Raw genomic sequence first — 20,662 nt, 5'->3', positions numbered from 1 at the left:
GTTGCAGGGATGAGGTGTAGATATGGAAGGACTGGGAGGTGAGTGGGATTGGGGTGCATGATATGAAATTCCCAAAGAATCAATAAAGAATTATGTTTAAAAAGCTTCCTTACTGTCATAATTATTGACTTAATAACATTATTCATGCACCCATCTAAAAGATATTTACAGATATTTATTTAGTATTTGCTATAGGCTTGGAACTTTCTCTTTCTCTCTCTCTCTTACACACACACACACACCCCTAAATCTGTGGCTGATTTGTCACAGATAAACAAGTACCACCCATGTATACTTTAGCTCATAGTTTGAAGGCTCAGTGATAGCTATAGATGTGAGAACACGAGGCAGCTGGTCACACTGTGTCATAGTCAGAGAACAACTGAATAAACATTGCTCAGCTCACTTTCTCATCTTTCCCCATTTTGTTCAGTCCTGGATCTAAACAAGGGCATGGTGCCACCCACATTCCTTCATCAGCTGGGTCCTCCCTCTTCAGTCAACCGTCTCTGAAAATACTCACAGGGATGCCTAGAAGTCGTCCATGTGATTACAAGTCTAGTCAAATCAGGAGGAAAGATTAATCAGCATGACTGAGGAATAAAATAAATAGAAGACTCCCCTGGAGAAGACACCAAGTTATGTCCTAACTCCTCCAGACAAAACCTTTCATTCACACTACATTAGTCAACGTGTTTTAATATACCTCTTTGAAAATGTTTTACATACATATTTCATCATTTATATTATTTTAGACATACATTTTTATATGGAAGCTCAAATTTCTAAATATTGGTGTTTGTTTCCACAGTAAGAAAAACAGCATAAAAGGAACTGAATACAAAAACAACACAGAAGGAAATCATTAGGTGTGACTGGTCCTCTTTAGTCCTAACCACATATCCCTAAGTACTGGGATAAGTCATATACTGAAGACTACATAGTTAATTGGAACCAGCATTAACACCCATTCTTCTTTGCTGCAAACAAATCCTAAATTATACAGATAATATCTCATAAAAATTAGATATTGGATTCACGCTGGTTAAATTAAGGGGAATGCTTTTCTCACTACTTCTTTTATGCAACTATTAGCACAAATTCCGCATGAATTTAGCAGTAAGCCAATGTTGGGTGTTTTCTTGTACACATCGGCATGGTCACCAGTGTATGCATGTCATCAATAAAGAACTCTTTGAATGGCTAGTTTCTAGCTATGTCTCATTCAAAAGCCATGTAACCAGAAGTGCTGATATTTTATGAATGAAATGTCTAGTTTTCTTTTGTTAAAATATAGGCACAGTGGCAGTATCATAGCCAATGAGGTTTATCCAAGATGCAATTATTGCTGTTTAAAATATAGGAGTAGAGAGGATACAACAAATTATTAGTTACCAGTAACTGGTAAGCTAGGGTATGAATGCAAAAAGACTCACGTGATTACATATACCATACATATGCTTGAAAATTTATCATAAAAAGTCCAAGTACATCGAGAGACACTGAAAACTTGTACTGCTGCTTATTCTAAATGGTAAAAAATTTATCACCATGCCTGGGCACAAGTTTTCTCTCTAAAGAAACACCAAATATAGTTTTCAGTATGTCTTCTATTTCTTCCTCCTTCAGACTCTTAAATTCCACAAGATCTACATTGTCTTTATAACTGAATCTCCTATAGGTGAGGGTGGAACCCACCAAACAGTGAACCCCTTCTGGGGTTTGCAAGGAACAAAATGATTTGCTTGTAAACACAGATGCTGGCGATGTCTGAAGGTAGGTATTCATGGACTCAAAGTCCTCAATAGTGCGGGGTTCAAGAGTAAAAGAATAGATTTTTCTGTATTTGTTTTTCTCAAGGAGATCTGAGTTAACAAATTCTTGGTTTGGGACATCCTGTTCTCTTCTGATTTGGTCCAAGTACCAGGTTCCGTTCTCTTCTGTCAAACGGAAGATAGCCGGCACCTGAGGTTGATCCTTCCCTGATGCTAATTCCAGAGGCTCCCACATCTGGTAGGAACGTCCAAACCCAGCATCAACAATGTAGTCCTTGTCACTGATGGTCACCTGTACTAGTAGGTGAATCATACCACTGCTGTACTTGTTAGCTGGAGTGTTAAAGACATATCCTCCCAACATTGTGGTTTCAAAGCCCATTTTGGTCAGAGCCCAGTACAGGAGATGATTAACCTGGAGACACCACCCACCCCTCTTCTTCCTCACAATTTGATCAAAGATGGCCTCTAAGCTCAGCTCCATGGATTCCCCACAATGGATGTTCAAGTTTTCAAAGGGAATAGCTCGTATCTGGTGCTGAAGGATTTCAGTTAATGTTTGCAAGTCCAGTTTGTTCCTGGAGTTCTGATAGCCAATTCTTTCAAAGTATGCTTCAATGTCCATGGTCCCCTAAGGCAAGGAAAACAATGTGAATTAAATATTACTGCTTTTGCTTGTGGATTTACTGGAGTGAGATAACTACAGTTGAAATTCATTTCAACATATAAACACAGACAATGCTAACAACTATCTATGTCAATTTTGCCCCTATTATATGAACTGACATACAATCAATGTTCATAACACTTAGACAAGTGCTGAATAGTCTCAGTGACCCAGGAGGAATGTTTTCTCATTTCCTTGAAATACAGGTTAAATGGCGATCCAGATACATAAAGATAATAAAATGTACGACGCTCTGTAGTCTTTCCTGTATATACTCAGTTCAGGGACCAAGTAAAAAGCCAGACAAGATTAAGTAACTATAAGATTCCAATCAGAATCCATTAAAATAGGCTTCTCAGCAGTTGCTTACAGAATCAGAACTGTGCAATACAGTACACAGTTGTCAGGTACCATTTATACAAGTATTAAGCATCTCACACTCAGAAAGAACAAATGGAATTTAGATGTCCCCAGCACCTGTTTGGCTCCTTACTCGGTATTTGCATTGAATCGATGGGGAAGAGAGCAGCAGAGTGGTGGTTTATACGGACGGGACTAGTCTCCTGACTGCTGCTTCCCCTGGGAAGCAGAGTGAAACAATAACACAGAGGATGGACTGGGATAAACACCTGCAGCCAAATTACAGGCATTACAGTGAAGAAACCAAAATATTGCTATAAGCAACAGTCAGACTTTGTGTTTGTTTGAAGACCAAGTTTTGAGTTGGAATTTAGATTATCTGTAGATTCATTATAAATAAGTCAGTTTTTGCTATGGGGCTCAATACTAGCCATACATGGTAAGCAAATCATACCTGGGTATTCTGTGGCTAAATATATTTCAACTGTATACTGATGAAGTTGGGTAAAATTCTGTGAGTTCCTGGAACATAGTTGGCAGGGAAGGAGATGAGTGAAAATATGATTAGTTTCACACACAGGCTAGCCGAGTCTCTATGTGAGGATAGACCCTCTCTTCAGCATGATCATCAATATAGACAAGACTTAGATAAGGCTGGTGAATATAGTTAGATCCTTTGAGATTTCTTAGAAAGTAATTTTGTATATGTGTCAGTTCAAGAAAGTTGTTGGCTTTAATTCAAAGGTATTAGAAAGTTTCTTCTTCCTTGTACAAACTCAGAAAGGAAAGTTTAAAAATGAAATATAACATGGGCTGGGAGGATGTCTTAGGAGAGTACTTGACTCCAAGCTTGAAAACCTGAATTTGATCCTCATAACTTGGAAGGTGGATGAAGAAAAGAAGTTCCCATAAATTTTCAGCCCTACACACCATAGAACACAATTCCCAAATAAACATAAAATACTAAATATAATACTACTTTTCTTGAAAGAAAAAGGGTAGTTATATGTACCATAAATTATGAGGAGTCACAGGACATCACAAACACAGGAAGCAGACTGCACAGAAGTGAACATTTGAGCTACCCAGGGAAGTCTATAGAAAGTATGAAGTTGAGAGATGGTAGCATCCTGATAGGTTCTAAGCCTGGGACTTCCAGAAGTAGCTGCATGTTCTCGTAAGTACAAGGCCCAGAAGCAACAATACACATCATTAGTTGCCACAGGAACAGCAAGGTGTGATGAACCATGTTTGACATCCCTGGTTACTATCTAAATATAGACTGCACACAGAAAGCAGTTTTTATAGGAGCCTTCCTTAAGGTAACAACTACAGCAGGGGACTAAGGGCAGGAAAAGAAAGTGGCAGTCTTAATGTGGACTGCTGGTGGTGGCCCTGTCAGAGGAGCAGCAGGGGGCAATTGAAGTCCAAGGTGTCAGCACACCAGGAGGAAACTCCCTAATGTGTGAATCTCCATTAGGCAAGGCCCCAAGACCACAGACCCCCCCCCCAATGTCTTTTGCTTCTGCTGTGCCTTTGCATGTTTGCTGTTGCCATCTTTCTCTGGTATCTGGTATGGTGTGAACGGTGTGGGGAGATCCCCACTGCCTGTAATGTAGTGTTTACCTCATGGAAACATCCCGTTCTACTGGGCATTTTTACCTGTGGATTACTATGAAGATGATTCCTTCCTAAGCTATCCTGTCTAATTGATAATAATAATGTTAGTTTATACAGAGTTTTGATGAATAAAAATAAATACAAGGAAATGTCACACAGCTAGGACCTATGGTTTTGTTTTTTGTTTTTTTTTTTTAAAATGATTACTTTAAGATTCCTTATAAGATTACCTTTCACAATAAGTAATAAAGTAATTGGCCCTTTCTTTGAAACTGCAAAGCTGAAGCTTGCCAATAAAAAACCTGGCTAAGAAGAATATCTTGTTTGCCTACACTGTTAATCTATAACTAATTGCTTGGGTATGGATGAATGTGGGTTCTTGGGATAATTTATTTTTTTTACCTGTAATACATAAAATGTTTAATCATGTAAGGAATGAGGAAAACAGGCTGTTTTTTTTTTCTGTTTGTTTTGTATTCACTCTTAATCATTCACTTGAAAAACTCAGAATATAACCACATTGTAATTCCGATATTGTGTGAAAAACTCTGTTGGGGTATATAAACTATAGAGAGAAAATATACAATAGAAAGAACACAGAAGAACAGGGAAAGACAGAGAATAAAGAAGGAAACCATCAAGAGACTGTATAAGTGTCTTTTCCCCTAACCCCCTCAGATAAAAGTCTAGTATGTGTTGACTCTGTGGATTTACCTTTGAGCCCTGTGCTGCTGGGGGCTGGTCCCCCAGGCAGTGATAGTGGGTGCCATTGGAGGAGTGGGACAACTTCTGTGTAGAAGACATGCCATCAAATAATCTCCTGTTATATTTGATTCTCTTCCCTCTTCCAAAATGATTAAGTCCAAGCTCAGAGCTATATGGACATTTCACCAGTCAAACTAAATTCAAGGAAGAAATTAAGGGTAGACTCAATGTTACACATGCATGATTAAAGAAAGTGAAACAACAAATGAAAATATACCAAGAGATTGGTACTAGGGGGTAAGACATGGCATGAATGCCAAAAAGAACCAATAGAAAAAGAAACTTTCTAGAAGTTCTTCAAAGAGGTGACAGATACAGTGACTGAACAATGTGGTTTATGCAAAGAAATATTTCAAACTTAGAAACTAAGGACATAAAGCAAGATATTAAATTAATTACAATGAACAGCACTCTATAGATAGAACAAAATAACACATTAGGTATGTAGAAGGATCACTTGATATGGAAAGAGAAAGCCATGTCAAAGCCAATTAAATTCTGACAGATATAAAATGCAACCACAGTTGCTTAAATGGAATGTACACAAATTAGAATAGAAAAAAATATGATATAAGATGTGTGCATATGAAAATTCTGCAGAAATCATATCAGAAAGCAAGTGAGACAACATTCCAGGAAAAATTGAATTCTATGTACATGACATATGACTGTATCTATTTAAATTGTTTGAAATCTAAAATTACAAAGAGCTACTCAAGCATCTGGTAAAGAGATAACTAGTTCTTCATCAGGAAGACATCAGCCTGGAAACAGATGTTTCACAGAAACATGCAAAGGTAAAATACTGGAATATTTTTACTTAGCACTGAAGGGACACACTAGCTGCTTGTTATTCTGTTAGCATCCCACTGAATTAGAAAGTCACTAGGCATGTGAAGAGACTCTCAAATGTGAAAGAACTTGAGAAACAACTGTGAGCCATCCTGGTCAAGTGCTTCCTCTTTACCAGCCAGTGGAGAGGTAGATGAAAAGAAGAACCAAGAAACAGAGAGGGCAGCATGCTAGGAAGTACAGGCATTGGCTCCTTTCCATACAGGGAAGAGTAGAAAAGGGCTACACATTATGACTCCCAATCAAGCCATTTTGTCTTATAGAGAAATAGATAGACATAAGTAAATCATAAAGCTAGACTTAGAATCAGCCAGAACTAGGAAGACCTCATGGACCATTACAAAGTCAACACAGGAACATCTGATTTTGCAATGGCTAATGTGAACTGACAATTCATGGGTTAGACAGCACAGACCTCAACTAGTTCAGTGTTTCAGTGAGGCTGTGGCTGGTGAAAATTTTTCTAATACTTTACCTGACAAGAACAATGACTGTGTTTGATGAGCCAATGTAGAAAGTCTTCAGAGATTGGTTGGCAGCTTCTGGTAGCAAAGTCTCTGTCTTTCATTTATTGTTTATCTTGTGAACCACACACACTGGAGTCACCCAGTCCAAAGGCCACATTAAGGCTCTGTAAAGGACTGTAGCTGGATGTTTCCCTGTGTCCTTCCCAGTCCTGCAGCTGCTCAGACCCAAGTAAACACACAGAGGCTTATATCAATTATAAATTGCAAGCCTATGGCCTATAGCTTAATTTTCTTGCTGGCTAGCTCTTATAACTAAACTCAGCCCATTTCTATTAATCTATATGTCACCACATGTTCTGTGGCTTTACCTGTGTGCCATTACATGCCGCTCCATGGAGGGTGGAATGGCATCTCCTCTGCCTTTCTTCTTCCTGTCTCTCACCTGGATTTTCCACCTGCCTCTAAGCTGTCTTGCCATAGGCCAAGCAGCTTTATTATCAACCAATCAGAGCAATACATATTCACAGCATACAGAAAGACACCCCACAGCAATGGACAGTTAGTTATTTTCTGTTGTCATGATTAACAAGCAAAGAATAAAGACTGTGTTGGATGAGCTAAAGTAGAAAGTTCTCAAAGATGGGTTAGCAGCTTCTGATAGACAAAGTATCCAGCTTTCATTTATTGTTTATCTTATAAACCACACACACTGGAGTGATCCAGTCCAGAGGCCACATTAAGGCTCTGTAATGGAGAGTTAGCTATTTTCTGTTGTCATGATTAAATAACAATGCATTTTAATGCATGTCAAGCAAACAACCTGAAGGAAGAAAGCTCCATTGGATTCTAGTTTCTGATGAGCCAGTCTATAGTGAGCTGGCTCCATTATTGTGGCTCTGTATTGAGACAGAAGTATTATGGTGACAGGCATGACAAGGTAAAGATGTTCATCTCATGGTGGTCAAAAGTAGAGACAAAGATGAAGGAACTGGTGACAGAATATATCCTTACAGCACACCTCCAGTGATGCACTTGCTCCAACTAGGCCCTACTTCCTAAGAGCCCATGCAGCTGTGAACTCAGTCCATTGAAGAGATGAGCACCCTCACAACCAAATCACTGCCAAATGGCACCAGCCACTGGGGATTGGCCTTTGACATTTGAGCTATTCATGGGGACAGTCTGTATCCAAACCTGAAGAAGAAATGAACCCTTAACCTAGATCATTTATTGACATATGAGGCAGAAATGCATGCAATAAAATAAGGAGGGACAAAGCCAAAGAAGAGCTGGACTACACTCCTTCCCTAAAATGACAAAAGTATATTTAAGAAAATATGGGGCTGGTGAGATGGCTCTGTGGGTAAAGGCACTTGCTGAAAGAGAGACGATCATAATGATAATAAAAACAAAATAAAGTTAAAAATACACCATGATTCTCATGAAGCCCCTTTCACATACTTCTTTCCCACCTGAAGAATAAAGAACATGGCATGCTTGTGCACTCAGAGAGGGCACAGGAACCTGGAGAAGATTTAAGACCAAGGTGAGCTTGTGAGGATCCTGTCAGTACAGTAATTCACTCAGATCTGTAGATTCTTTTTACCATTTTTACATTGGTGGCATGGCTTGTGTGTGTGTGTGTGTGTGTATCCCTACACCCCGTATTTTATTTGGGGATATCCTAACAGCTTCTGGGGCTTCCTTGCTTCTTTGCTAAAGGCTGTAAATGCCAAGCTATAAATCCCAGCACAGTTCTGGGCCAAGGACTCCTTGGCACAAGGTCTTGAAAGTCCAGCTTCCTTGCTCTTGTGGGGACAAACCTGAGAGTTATAATCTATACAGGCAGAGCAGCATTTGCCCAGCCCTTCCTTAGTTCACTCATAACTTTGCCCCAGCATCTGGTTTGGGGGAATTTGTATTTGGCCATCTTCAAGTGTGCTCAAGTCCATAGAACTGTGTGTAAGAAAGTTAAAATAACAAAGGGAGGGACTCCTAGAGGGTCTTCAGTGCCACAGGAGTCTGCTTTCTGCAGATCACAGGAATATTTATTTAGTCTAATGATCAACATGCGATGGTTATACCTGCTGCTGTCTTTTGTCCCTAAATGAACGGCATCCCAATCACAGGCTGTCCCTTTTAGATACTCCACCTCCCCACCCCCCCAGAGAACAGGTTGGTACACAGAACTCTTGTTGTTTAACTCCCGATCTTTAGAACCTCTGCATCTTTCATGAAAAAGAGTGATTTTCAATTGCTGAGGATCGAACCCAGGGCCTTGTGCTTGCTAGGCAAGCACTCTACCACTGAGCTAAATCCCCAACCCCTCATTTTTTTTTTAGTAAAAGAGCTTCTTATTCTTTTCCCAAATGGAGTTGTGAGAAAGAAGCCAACATCGAAAAGCTAGAGATGAATCTGGCAGGAGAATGCCTCTGATATGTGAGTGGCATACTGTCAGGCTAGAAGCAGGGTATACCGCCGAGGGACCACGATACTCGTTCATGGATTATTGGTAATACTCAGTGAAGAATTATAATGAGAACTAATGAACCACTTGTAATTTTGTACGTGCAGCCCCCCACCCTCCTTCCTTTACTTTTCTCTTATTTTTGTTCTGAAGCCCACAGCATCCAACAACCCCTATAGCACGAATCTTAAAAGGTCTTCTTAATAAAACCAAACCTGAAACCAGGTATTGGGGGGAACGCTGGAAGATCAGAGAAGCAGAACAAGCCACCGTTTCCTCACCTCGCCAGTTCCTCAGCTGATCCTGTTTCCTCAGACTGGATGCTTCTGAGTCCTCATCCTAATGGATCTCAGCTGAACTGTTGCTAGAAGCCTAAAACCTTAACCAGGCTAGTTCCTGGTTTTCATATCTTATATACCTTTCTGCTTCCTGCCATCACTTCCTGGGATTAAAGGCATGTGTCACCATGCCTGGCTGTTTCCAGTGTGGCTTTGAACTCACAGAGATCTGGACAGATCTCTGCCTCCAGAATGCTAGGATTCAAGGCATGTGTGCCACCGTTTTCTGGTCTCTATGTCTATCTAGCAGCTGTTCTGTTCTCTGACCCCCAGATAAGTTTATTGGGGTGCACAATATATCGACCACAAACCCCAAGCCATCTCTTTGATTAACTGGATGGAAGAGACTAGACTTGTTAGCCTGGCCATATGCAAAGACCATTAACTAGTTGCCCTTAGGTTACAGGAAACCTCTGGGGCACCCATGGCTTCCAGTAAAGGCCTCTAGCAGCCAGGCAAGGGCAGGGGATCCTACCAGGAAAACATAAACAAAGGAAAAGAGATAGGACTGCAGAAAAAATGGCATGACCACATAGTTAGTCTTTGGCGGGTAGCTAATAAAAAAAAAGTTGCATTTTTTTAATCTTAGTTTTTCTCTTTTTGAAAGACAGAGTGGAGTCAGTTGCCTTGAGTCTGAGGCAGTCAAAGGAGGGCCTAGCGAAAGGGAAGAACTGTTATCAGAAACGAACCAAGCAACATGGTTGTTGACATCGTGCCCGCAGTCAGAGCAAAGTCCAGAGCAAGAGGGCCCACCGGCCACTAGCTGCTGGGACTCTTGCATAAGCTGGCACCTCGCTGCTGTGTAATCTAGTTGCCGTGTATGAATGTAACAGTCTACATTCAGAGGTAACGTCTCAGTCTGGGTTCACAGGAAGTAGTTGATTTCTGGTGTTATCGACAGTTCCTAAAGACCCTCCTGACGAACCCTTCTTCAAGCATGACAGAGTCCCTCCATGAATTCCTCTAGACGTGCAGTGACTGGCACTGTTAAAAGTAACCAAGGAGGGATTCAATTAAGGATTTCCTAAGCTGCTAATGTATCTCTTTAATTCTCACACACCTTTTAAGTTAAGCACCATTTCTGTGTGTTTGTGACTGATAAGGAGACAGGAACTCAATGACTCTTGTAGTCTCTCTAACAGAACGTGCTGTGGCTGTCACCCACTTGAAAACATTTGTTAGAATCACCTGTGTACTACAAAGTATTTATAACATGGGTTCCAAGTATGTGCCACCCAAACTTTCTCAACAACCTGACGACTGGAAACTCACGGCAGAGTTATGTTGTTATCTCCTGGTGTTCCTCTTAGGGGAGGAGGAAACCCGAGTTCCAAGTCTATCCCGGTGGCCCCACTTACCCAGCTCCTAGGACCACGGCCAGCAAGATCAGGAAGCAGGTGGAGATCGACTCCAAATGCTTTCATTGGCTGTCCAAGTTGATCCGCCCCCTACGCCTGGGTAACACCTACCCTAGGATCTCTGGGAAATGTAGTTGTAGGGCCTCACTTGCCCTGGGAACTCTCTCTGAAGTCCTTTCTTTGAAAAGGAGTAGGGTATCTTGTGAAGGGCTTTGATATTTCAGAGTTTATGCGCTCCCAGAGCCTGTGGAAGCTCAAAGCTTGAAAAGGACTCAGGCAAAGCAGATCCAAGACTTAGAGGAGGAAGAGACGGCCACATCTCGTTCACACTCTTGAGTTCATGAATCACCTTCTATCAATCTATGTTTTTCTTTTATCTTTCTTTCCCCTCTCATCTTCAATACCTTCTGCTTCTATCCCAAAGGCACTGTGGAATGTGTAAGATGTAAACAGGACACATGTCATACAATTTTATTTCTTCTGTTATTGATTTATATTCATGACAGTGGCAGATAATGTTTGGGGCTTTTTAGCTGTTTCCCTGTACACTATTATTTAAAGACTCTTCATGACAGAATCAGTCCTTTGTGCTGTCCCTTTGGCACATACTATTCTGTTGTTTGTTTGTTTGTTTATTTGTTTTTTGGTTTTTCGAGACAGGGTTTCTCAGTGTAGCTTTGCGCCTTTCCTGGAACTCACTTGGTAGACCAGGCTGGCCTCGAACTCACAAGATCCTCCTGGCTCTGCCTCCTGAGTGCTGGGATTAAAGCCGTGCGTCACCACTGCCCAGCTGGCACATACTATTCTTATATTCTGGGTATTTGAAAAGATTCTTAAGTTTAGGCTTCTGGGGGCGGGGCCTCAGGGGAGGTGGGGTGAGTTATAGAATCCATATCCTCACTTTCTGTCTGTTCAGCTGGGTCACTCTGAGGCATGCACAGTGATACATCTCTCAGTGTGGATGCGAGAGATTTTTCTTCCTTTGTTGATAACAACCAGTTGTTGCCAAGCTGCGTGTATATTTTTATATCTGCACTAGCACTTCCTGACTACTACATTGCTACAAATGAACAACCAAGACAAAAACAACGGAAAAACAGCTATGCTGTGGCCATCAAGCATGCAGTAGGCAGCTCACAATATGAACAGGATTTTAACAGTAATGAAGTCAAGGAGGGAAAGACTTAGAAATAATTACCAACATTACTTACTCACTCAAGGACAAAATACTTTGTGTGTGGTAATGCTGTAAACAATTCTGTATAGTATGAATCTTAAAGGTTCTTATTAATAAAATCAAACCCAAGGCCAGTTATTGGGGTGAATGCTGGAAGATCAGAGAGACAGAACAAGCCACAGCTACCTCACCTCGCCAGTTCCTCAGCTGCTCTTGTTTCCTCAGACTGCAAGCTTCTGAGTCCTCATCTGAATGGGTCTCAGCTGAACTGCTGCTAGAAGCCTAAAAGCTTAACCAGCCAAATGCTTCTAGTTTCTGGTCTTCACGCCCTATATAATCTTTTTCTTTCTGCCCCCACTCCCTGGGATTAAAGGCGTGTGTCACGATGCCTGTCCTCATGTTTAATATTGTGGCCGTCCTGTTCTCTGACCCCAGATAAGTTTATTTTGGGGAACACACGATATTTCGGGGAACATAATACCACCACAATTCTGGGCTTCCAGTGTACTGGACCAGTAGTCTAGTGCTGGGAACTACCTCCCTACCCCTACAGTGGTGGTCTTTATGTCCGGTATGGAATATATATGTCTCAAACTCAGTTTTATTTCTTGAATCAGATCCACAAGTTTACCCAGTACTGTGCTCAGGGTTTGAACTCCAAGATCCACTAAGAAGCATGTTTGCTTGCTTGCTTGTTTCCTCTTAAGCTAAATTGTAGAATGGAGTAGAAGAATATAGCAGGGATATTAAACTAGGATGAAAGGAACACACATCCTACAGACAACAGCAACCGTGATCATGTCCCAATACCTCCAAGAAACCTTTGACTCGTATCCTGTCAGCCATACTATTTTAATATAGTTAACAATTAATGTACTTCACGTCTCCCAGATAACATGTATTTTATGAGCTTTAAAGATTATTACATGAGGTATAAATCACCTAATTCCAAACATCAGTGTTCCCATAGCTTTAAAAAAAAATCAAATACAAACAGAACTCTGTCAGCAAAATTAACCCTGGAAGAAATTCTAAGCCATGTCATTGTGTTGGCACCTACTCATAGAGACCCATGCATTGGTTTGAATTTTGTCTTGAGGTCTAGGAAGTTTCCTAGAACTGAAATGATGGCTCATTCTTGTTCTCTTTATTCTAATCCTAAATTGTGAAGGTGGTTTCTCATAAACCTTGGGCATCAGATTTATTCTGGCTGAATTTAATGCCCGCAGTTCTCTGTTAATTCATAGTCAATGACTAAATAAGTTTTATATGAGTTCAACAATAACATAATGTTTGAAGCTTTTCTATTACAAATGAATATGGCTCCCAAAATAACCACATCTTCATTAAGAATTTTTATATGATTAATCTTGAAAGGATTGTGGTTATATCCATTAACAGTTTTATTTAATTATAACTGATGATATTTTTCTTGGTGAAATGATAGGACAGCTAGGATTTCTTTTCTATAAAATGTAGGCAATAGAAGATACAACAAGTCATCAATATCGAGCTGGGTGATGATTCTTTAAGGCTTGTTATGGATACATTTGCATATGTTTCAAATGTTTAAGAGCATGAAATAATAATGAAAAACAGTTTTGCATCTCATCCTAAATAGTAAAAGATAGGTTACCCTTTTTGGGCACAAACTTTTTCTCCAAAGAAACGCCAAATGCAGTTTTCAGTATGTCTTCTATTTCTTCCTCCTTCACGTTCCTAATCTCGACCAGATCTACATTGCCCTTATAACTAAATTTCCTACTCGCAATGGTGGAGCCTATTAAACAGCACACCCCTTCTGTGGTCTGCAAGGAGCAAAACGATGTATTTACAAATACAGATGATGGCGATGTCTGAAGGTAAGTATTTGAATATTCAAACTCTTCAATAGTGCGGGGTTTGAGAGTAAAAGAATAGATCTTTCGATATTTGGTCTTCTCAAGGAGATCCGAGTTAACAAATTCTTGGTTTGGGACATACTGCTCTCTTCTAATTTGGTCCAAGTACCAGGTTCCATTCTCTTCTGTCAAACGAAAGATGGCAGGTGCCTGAGGCTGATCCTTCCCTGACACTAATTCCAGAGGCTCCCACATCTGGAGGGAGCCTCCATAGGCACCATCAACAACGTAGTTTCTGTCACCGATGGTCACCTGTACTAGAAGGTGAACCATTTTGTTGCTATATTTACTGACTGGATCTATGTAAACGTATCCTCCCAACATTGTGGTTTCAAAGCCCATTTTGATCAGAGCCCAGTACAGGAGATGATTAACCTGGAGACACCACCCACCCCTCTTCTTCCTCACTATGTGGTCAAAAACGGTCTCTAAACCCAGATCCATGGCTTCTCCACTATGAATGTTAAGATTCTCAAAAGGAACTGTTCGCATCTGGTGCTGAAGAACTTCAGTTAATGTGTTCAAGTCCAATTTATTCGCTGATTTCTTATAACCAATCCTTTCAAAATAAGCTTCGATGTCCATGGTCCCCTAAGGCAAACAACATGAAACCAAACAAACATTATAACAGTTCCTGTGGATGTCCTGAAGTTGGCAAACTATAGGTAGAATGTACTGATAACATGTATATATGAACAATACCCATAAATATCTCATTGAAAATCATATTGCATCTACTGCATGACTTGCTTTTACCTACAGTTCTTTAAATATTCTCAGTGACCCTTGAGGGAAATTTTTGTTGTTTCTTATATTTTCAAATTTTTGATGGTTAAAAAATGAGATTAAAGGATCAGTCAAAAGACTAACTGTTTAGATGTGGTCTTCTTAATAGTAAATGGTAGACATTGCCATTGGCATCTATAAAATAAACTTCTAAACAGTTGTTCATTGTTGTGGTTTGAAAGAAAAGGACCCCCAAAGGAAGTGGCACTATTAGGAGACATGGCCTTGTTGTAGGAAGTGTGTCACTGTGGAGGTGAGCTTTGAGGTTTTTTTTCTCAAGCCTCTCTCAGGGTGACAGTCAGTCAACTTCCTGCTGCCTTCTGGTGAAGATGTAGCCAGTACCACACCTGCCTGCACACTGCCATGCTCTCTGTCATTATGATAATGGATGATTGATCCTCAGAAATTCTAAGCCATCACGTTACAGTTGCACTGGTCATGGTATCTCATCATGGCAATAAATACCCTAACTAAGACATTCATGAAAATGGGAGAATTATGCAACGGGAGAACACAATGGCCATGCTGAGTGGCCCACTCCATCACTCCCTTTAGCTGAATGTTACATAAAGCTACTTAATCAAAGGTTTACAGTGATTACCCAATTCATCCCTTCATTCAACAAATGGTTTAATGAATACCCTCCAGATACCCACCATTGATCTAGCATTTCCCTGTCCTCTAAAATTTTTCATTTTAGTGGGTATTAAAATAATACATAAAGTGAACCAAATGAATTTATTTTTAAATGTGGTAACTGTCCACAGGATAACAAAAACAAGGAAAGAGGGAGGTACAGGGAGAGTTTACTGTAAAATAATGTGGGTGAAGCAAGCCTCACTCATAACTGAAGGATGCTAGACACTGAGCCCCGTGGATATGTGTGAAGAAGGTGGTTCCTGGATGAAGGAAGAGAAAGTCTTCGATAAATGTTCTCGAAAGCCAGGATGACTGGGGCAGGTGGGTGGGAAGAGTGACTGAGATGAACTCCCACTGCTACCAATGTCTTTATGGCTAATGGAGACACTGTGAGTCTTGCTAAAATGAGATGAAGAGCGTAAATGACAGAAAGCTTAGAGGACTGGCATACTGTGACAACATTTGCTGCAGTCAAAATCAGCTTTCGGGCTAACTGACAGATAATGGGTTGTCTATATAAACCACTATCAATGATCAAATGCAGTCAGTCATTCCCATTCAGAACATTACTCTCCAGAACCAATGTTTGAGTCATGACATGCATGTGGTTCAAATGCATCAGTGAGATGTTGTTGAGAGACTTATGTTCTGCAGCAGAGGCAAATCTATTGAAATGATGGGGGAAAAAGCAACACTAACAAAGACTATGCAATGGAAAAGTGAAGAAATTAGTGATAGGTAATATGAACTCTCCACTCCCTAAAATCACTTTAATCAATCTATTTAGAAAGTGTTTGGTAACCTGCTACCCAAGAGCCTGAATTTACTGAGACTTTGACTATGATAGAAGAACACAGACCCTGAGATGAACACTTTTATAATGAAGAACTTTCTGAAATGACACGGTACACAGGGCCTGGCCCTCAGATCTATGGTGACAACTTAAATATTTATCTTTCACTTCCCTACAGCATTTTTGTTGTTGCACAGCTGTCCTGCCCACATTGTCAGGGTTTACACTTTCTCCGATAGTGATGTCTGCAACACTTCTCCTAAACCATTAACTCTGTTATACCATCACCCTTCTTTGGCATTTAGACAACTTCTAAAATCTATTATTCAGTCCTAGAAAGAACAAGTGGTGTTTTTCAGAACATCTAAACTCCCCCTGGCCGCCATCCCAGAATCTGCACTAACTATGTTAGGAAGAGAGAGGAAGATTGAACCAAATGGGAACAAGTTGTTAGCCAGCATGCTTTCTATTAGGAAATTATATTTCTCTGTAAGTGCTATATTTATATGAAAGGTTTTTGTTGTCTCTATCCCGGTCTACTCCCCTCTTTCCCACTCTTTCTCCAGGCATCTTCTCATCTTCTTTTTCATTAACAAAAGTCCCATTTAAGATAAAATGCCAAACTGCAAAGTATTGATTGAATGAAATTTGCTAGGGACCTCGATACTAGTACCATCTTGTAATCAATCCATACTTGGGGTAGCCTGTGCCTAAGCATATTTTAATTCCATATTATTGAGGCTGAGATTTAAAATGAGATGCTGAAAACACTTATAAACTAGTTGCCCAGAAACTCCTTAGTGAAACCCTGCTGGATCCACATGATGACCTGCAGCATCTCTGCGCAGCAGCAGACTCCTTCCTCTCCTCTGCAGCACCAATACAGGGAGACTGAAGGGATGGAAGAGACACATTAAGGGAGTCAGTCCACCAAGAGCCATCCGGTGCTTTATACCTGTGCTGGTAAGCTTAATGTAGGCTGATTGGCAGGTTTAATTCAGATGCCTTAGGATGTTTCTTCTTCTTGTGAAAACTGTAGAAATAATAAAAAATAACTTCATATATATGTATGTAAATAAAACATGGTTTTTCCTTTTAAAAACATGGTCTTTTTACCTATGTGTGTATGTGTATGCCTGCTTGAGTGTATGTGCACCACATGCCCACAGGCAGCTACAGAGACAAAAAGAGGGCATCAGATCCCCTGGTTGTGAGCTACCTGATAGGTGCTGGGAACTGACCCAGGTTCTCTGCAAGAATGCTAAGTGCTGTTAGCTGCTGAGCCATTTCTCCAGCCCCAAGACAGCTTTTCTTAAAAACAAAATGGTAGCTTTATGTGGACCACATGTTATGAAAAATCCCAAAATATTTTGAACAGATCGAGTTTGCAAACTAGTGAAGTGAGCATCTGATATACACAGGGACATTTACTCAAAGGGTTGTTACAGGAGCTGTAAGCACCATGACAGACTCTAAATTGTGAGGTCTAGAAGTCATGAGTCATCTGGCAGCCAACCAGATGACTAATTGCCATGGGGCAGCAAGAGTGGACACCAAAACCAAGAAGCAGTGATAGCATCTGCTCTTCCTGCAGGAGATGATTGTATCTGGAAATAAAGAATAACCACTTACACAGAGAATCTCCACGAAAAAGTCTCTTGTCAAATTCATTCTTTCCCTTCCTCTGGCAAGATTGAAGGGTGTGAGCCTAGCAACAGTCAGACATCACACCAGTCACAGCAGATTTGAGAAATAAATAGACATGGAGTTAGAGTTACAAATATAAGACAAAAAAAATGAAAATACACCATACACCATGTTATTTGGGGAGGAAGACAAGACATACATAAAAAATTCCAACCCTAGAAAGACAACCACTAGAACCATTAGAAGAAGAAACAGGACAATAGGAAGAACCTCCTTATGGATATTTGATGGTACAGAATCCTAATAACCAAAAGTTAAAAATAATTCAATAAAATAATGTGTTTGGAGGGTAAGAGATGGTTCAGTCTGTAAGTACCTGCCACATGCATAAGCATGGATTTGAGTGCAATTTCATAGCACTGGGAATGAATCTGTAACCCCAGTTACAGGGTGGGGTGGAGTAGGGACTAGAGGTAGGTGTATCTCTGGCAAGCTTAACCAAATCAATGAACTCTGGTTTAGTGAGAGACCTTATCTCTAAAACAAAGGTTGACAATAATTGAGGAAAACACCTGAGGTCAATCTCTGGTCTCCACATGCACACAAGCACTCACCCAAACGAACACAGACATAAGCAAGAGGGAGAGGTCATTTTGTTTAGCAGTTAGGACTTTGCCACCCATAGTCCTATTGATTTGAGTCTGTGGTGGCAAAATGCAATGTGGCAAGGTCATGCTGTGTGCAACGTGACTTAATTTGTTCAACATGGAAAGTAAAGAATGAGACAGGAAGGGACCAGCCTCCCCAAATGCTCTTCAAGAGTGCACTCTCAATGGCTTGAAAACCTGTGACTTTCAAATCATAGCACAAACTAGAATAAAATCTACAGCAATTTACTTCTGGACAGTCCTTATTCAAACTGCAGTGGTCTTCCCTCAGTCCCACAGGTTTATGTTCCTCTAAAACCTAAATTTATTTACTCCATATCCAAGACGTCTAAAGTTTAACTGTCCAGTATCTCTCAAAAGTCCAAGTGAAAATTCTCCCCTGAGACTGAGGCTGGCTGAGCTGGGAGTCTCCATGCAAACTTAAACGAGTTACATGCTTAAACAATGTCCCTGTTCAACGCTCTCATTCCAAGGGACGGAGACAGAGCAGTGATAAGGAAAGACGGCACCAAAGTGAGAGGAGACTTCCATTGGGACCAAGTGTAAGCCCCAACGTTATCGTCAATCACACGCGGCGATATGATGTTCAGAGCTGAGTCACAGGAAGGAAATCAGGTTTTCTTAAGATACACTGGCCTTTAGATAAGCACAATACTCTCCTGAATGTTAAACACTATGCTTTCTTTTGGTCAGAGGACAGAAAGAGCACATTCTGGTATAACAAAGGTTTCCACCGATGATATGCAAAGGTCACAAGACCCACCAGGGTTTTGAAAACTAAAGAAATTCCACTAATTGAGGTACTGTGACCAGTGTTTGCACTTCCTTGTCCAGTTTGCCTGCAGTAGTTGATTTGATGAGTTTTTTAAGTTATTGTAAGAAAGCTCTTTCAACAGAAAAGCTACATAGTCATGAACACTTGATGGTCGTTTTGGCCACTCAGGTAAATTTTTTTTTCTCTTCAGTTATCTAACTCTTTGGTTACAAATGGCCCTCATGTCCTTGGCCCCATCCTATAACCTGTCCTGTAATATTTTTGACAAATACTATTTTTATGCAAGTCAGACATTCTGCCTTTAATTACAGAGCATCACTGGCAAGTCATTGGCTACTCTCTGGTGTATGAAGACCAGACTTTTCCCGGGTTTTTTAAAAGACTAAGGAAATGTTACTGGTCAGGACACCTAGGGCAGCCTTTCTGCCTCCTTGTAGCCATTTGTTGGAGTAGTTGACTCTATCGACTACCGACTAATATTTTAGTCATTGTTTACAAAGCTACAATATTGTGCGAAGAATTGGAAAATAAGAGGCAATTTTACAAAGGAGAGCTAATTTCAAACAAGGTGCCCTAACACACAGTGTTAACTCTCTCCTACAGTAGGTCTCTATATCCAGGATGAGGGTGCCTCAGACTCGAGAAAACTCACTCCTGTGGTTTTACTCTCTGGTCCACACCAGCATCTCCTGGAGCATCTCTGCCACTCACAGGTATTTTACAGTGCAGCTTCTCTAACTTCCGGGGTGTCCAGTGCAACCAGGCTCCCTCTAGCAGCTCTGTGAGTCAATCTGCTATGCTCTGCATACACGATCCTCCCCTTCCATACACTACCTAGCCTCCCAGGACTTCCTTTGAAATCTGACTGGAAATCTTTATGCCTGTGACTCCTCTGCTGTTTTTGTCTTTAAACAAGTGTGTGTGTGTGTGTGTGTGTGTGTGTGTGTGTGTGTGTGTGTGTGTGTGTGTTGTGTACCTGTGGAAGTCAAAGGACAACCTGAAGGAATTGGTTCTTTCCTTTTACCACGTGGTTTCTGGGATGGAACTCAGATCATCATCAAACTTTGTGGAAGGCACCCCTCCCCAGCCACTCAGCAATCTTGCTAGCCCAGACTCTTACATTTTATCTGAAAGACCAGCAACACCCGCAAGAATCTAAGGTCTGCCACTGGTGCCCATCAGACCCACAGGTAGACTTTTTTATTGGTAGCAGCTTAAAAAATTCATGAGGTTCCAGAGAGGTACATTTCCTTTCTTATCAAAAGATTCTGGCCTAGAAAATATTAGAGGCAATTTTTCACTTTTACATCTTTGAGATTGAGAAAGTGGAGACTTAGCTCTTTCCAGGGGTGCCCCCCAAGGCATCTATCCTATTGTCCCAGTGATCCGATTGGGCTTGGCTTCTTTATGAGACCAGAGAACTGTACCTCTTATTCAGGAAACTTCTTATGTGTGCCTGTTATGGTCAAATTGCAAGGTTTCTGAATCTTGCCATTCTGTTCTCGTTGAGCTCAAATCTGACTGTCTGGCTGCAAACAAGCATAATAAGCATAATATGTATGTCACCCCCTGAACTCTGTGCTGCCTGGCAATCTCCTCTATCCAGT

The 20,662-nt window shown here is 40.7% G+C and overlaps 2 protein-coding genes across 2 annotated transcripts; both read right to left on the bottom strand.

The window, feature by feature from the left end:
- Nucleotides 1–745: 745 nt before the first annotated feature.
- LOC118569000 (arylamine N-acetyltransferase 2) lies at nucleotides 746–10,706 on the bottom strand. The gene is made up of 2 exons (XM_036166619.1): nucleotides 10,670–10,706; nucleotides 746–2,406 (listed from the first exon to the last, which is right to left on the bottom strand). The coding sequence occupies exon 2, from the start codon at nucleotides 2,398–2,400 to the stop codon at nucleotides 1,528–1,530; it is 873 nt and encodes a 290-aa protein (XP_036022512.1). The 5' UTR covers nucleotides 2,401–2,406; nucleotides 10,670–10,706; the 3' UTR covers nucleotides 746–1,527.
- Nucleotides 10,707–12,691: 1,985 nt separating this feature from the next.
- Nucleotides 12,692–18,446, bottom strand: LOC118597652 (arylamine N-acetyltransferase 1). The gene is made up of 3 exons (XM_036209275.1): nucleotides 17,598–18,446; nucleotides 16,921–16,998; nucleotides 12,692–14,338 (listed from the first exon to the last, which is right to left on the bottom strand). The coding sequence occupies exon 3, from the start codon at nucleotides 14,330–14,332 to the stop codon at nucleotides 13,460–13,462; it is 873 nt and encodes a 290-aa protein (XP_036065168.1). The 5' UTR covers nucleotides 14,333–14,338; nucleotides 16,921–16,998; nucleotides 17,598–18,446; the 3' UTR covers nucleotides 12,692–13,459.
- Nucleotides 18,447–20,662: the final 2,216 nt, after the last annotated feature.

The sequence above is a fragment of the Onychomys torridus genome, chromosome 17 (genome assembly GCF_903995425.1).
Source record: "Onychomys torridus chromosome 17, mOncTor1.1, whole genome shotgun sequence".
In the NCBI taxonomy this organism is placed as follows: domain Eukaryota; kingdom Metazoa; phylum Chordata; class Mammalia; order Rodentia; family Cricetidae; genus Onychomys; species Onychomys torridus.
The sequence above is the reverse complement of the archived record's forward strand: the minus strand, read 5'-3'. Positions and strand labels throughout refer to the sequence as shown.

What these genes read in the sequence shown, in the direction of transcription:
- LOC118569000 (XM_036166619.1), bottom strand. Translation starts at nt 2,400, where the DNA reads ATGGACATTGAAGCATACTTTGAAAGAATTGGCTATCAGAACTCCAGG.
- LOC118597652 (XM_036209275.1), bottom strand. Translation starts at nt 14,332, where the DNA reads ATGGACATCGAAGCTTATTTTGAAAGGATTGGTTATAAGAAATCAGCG.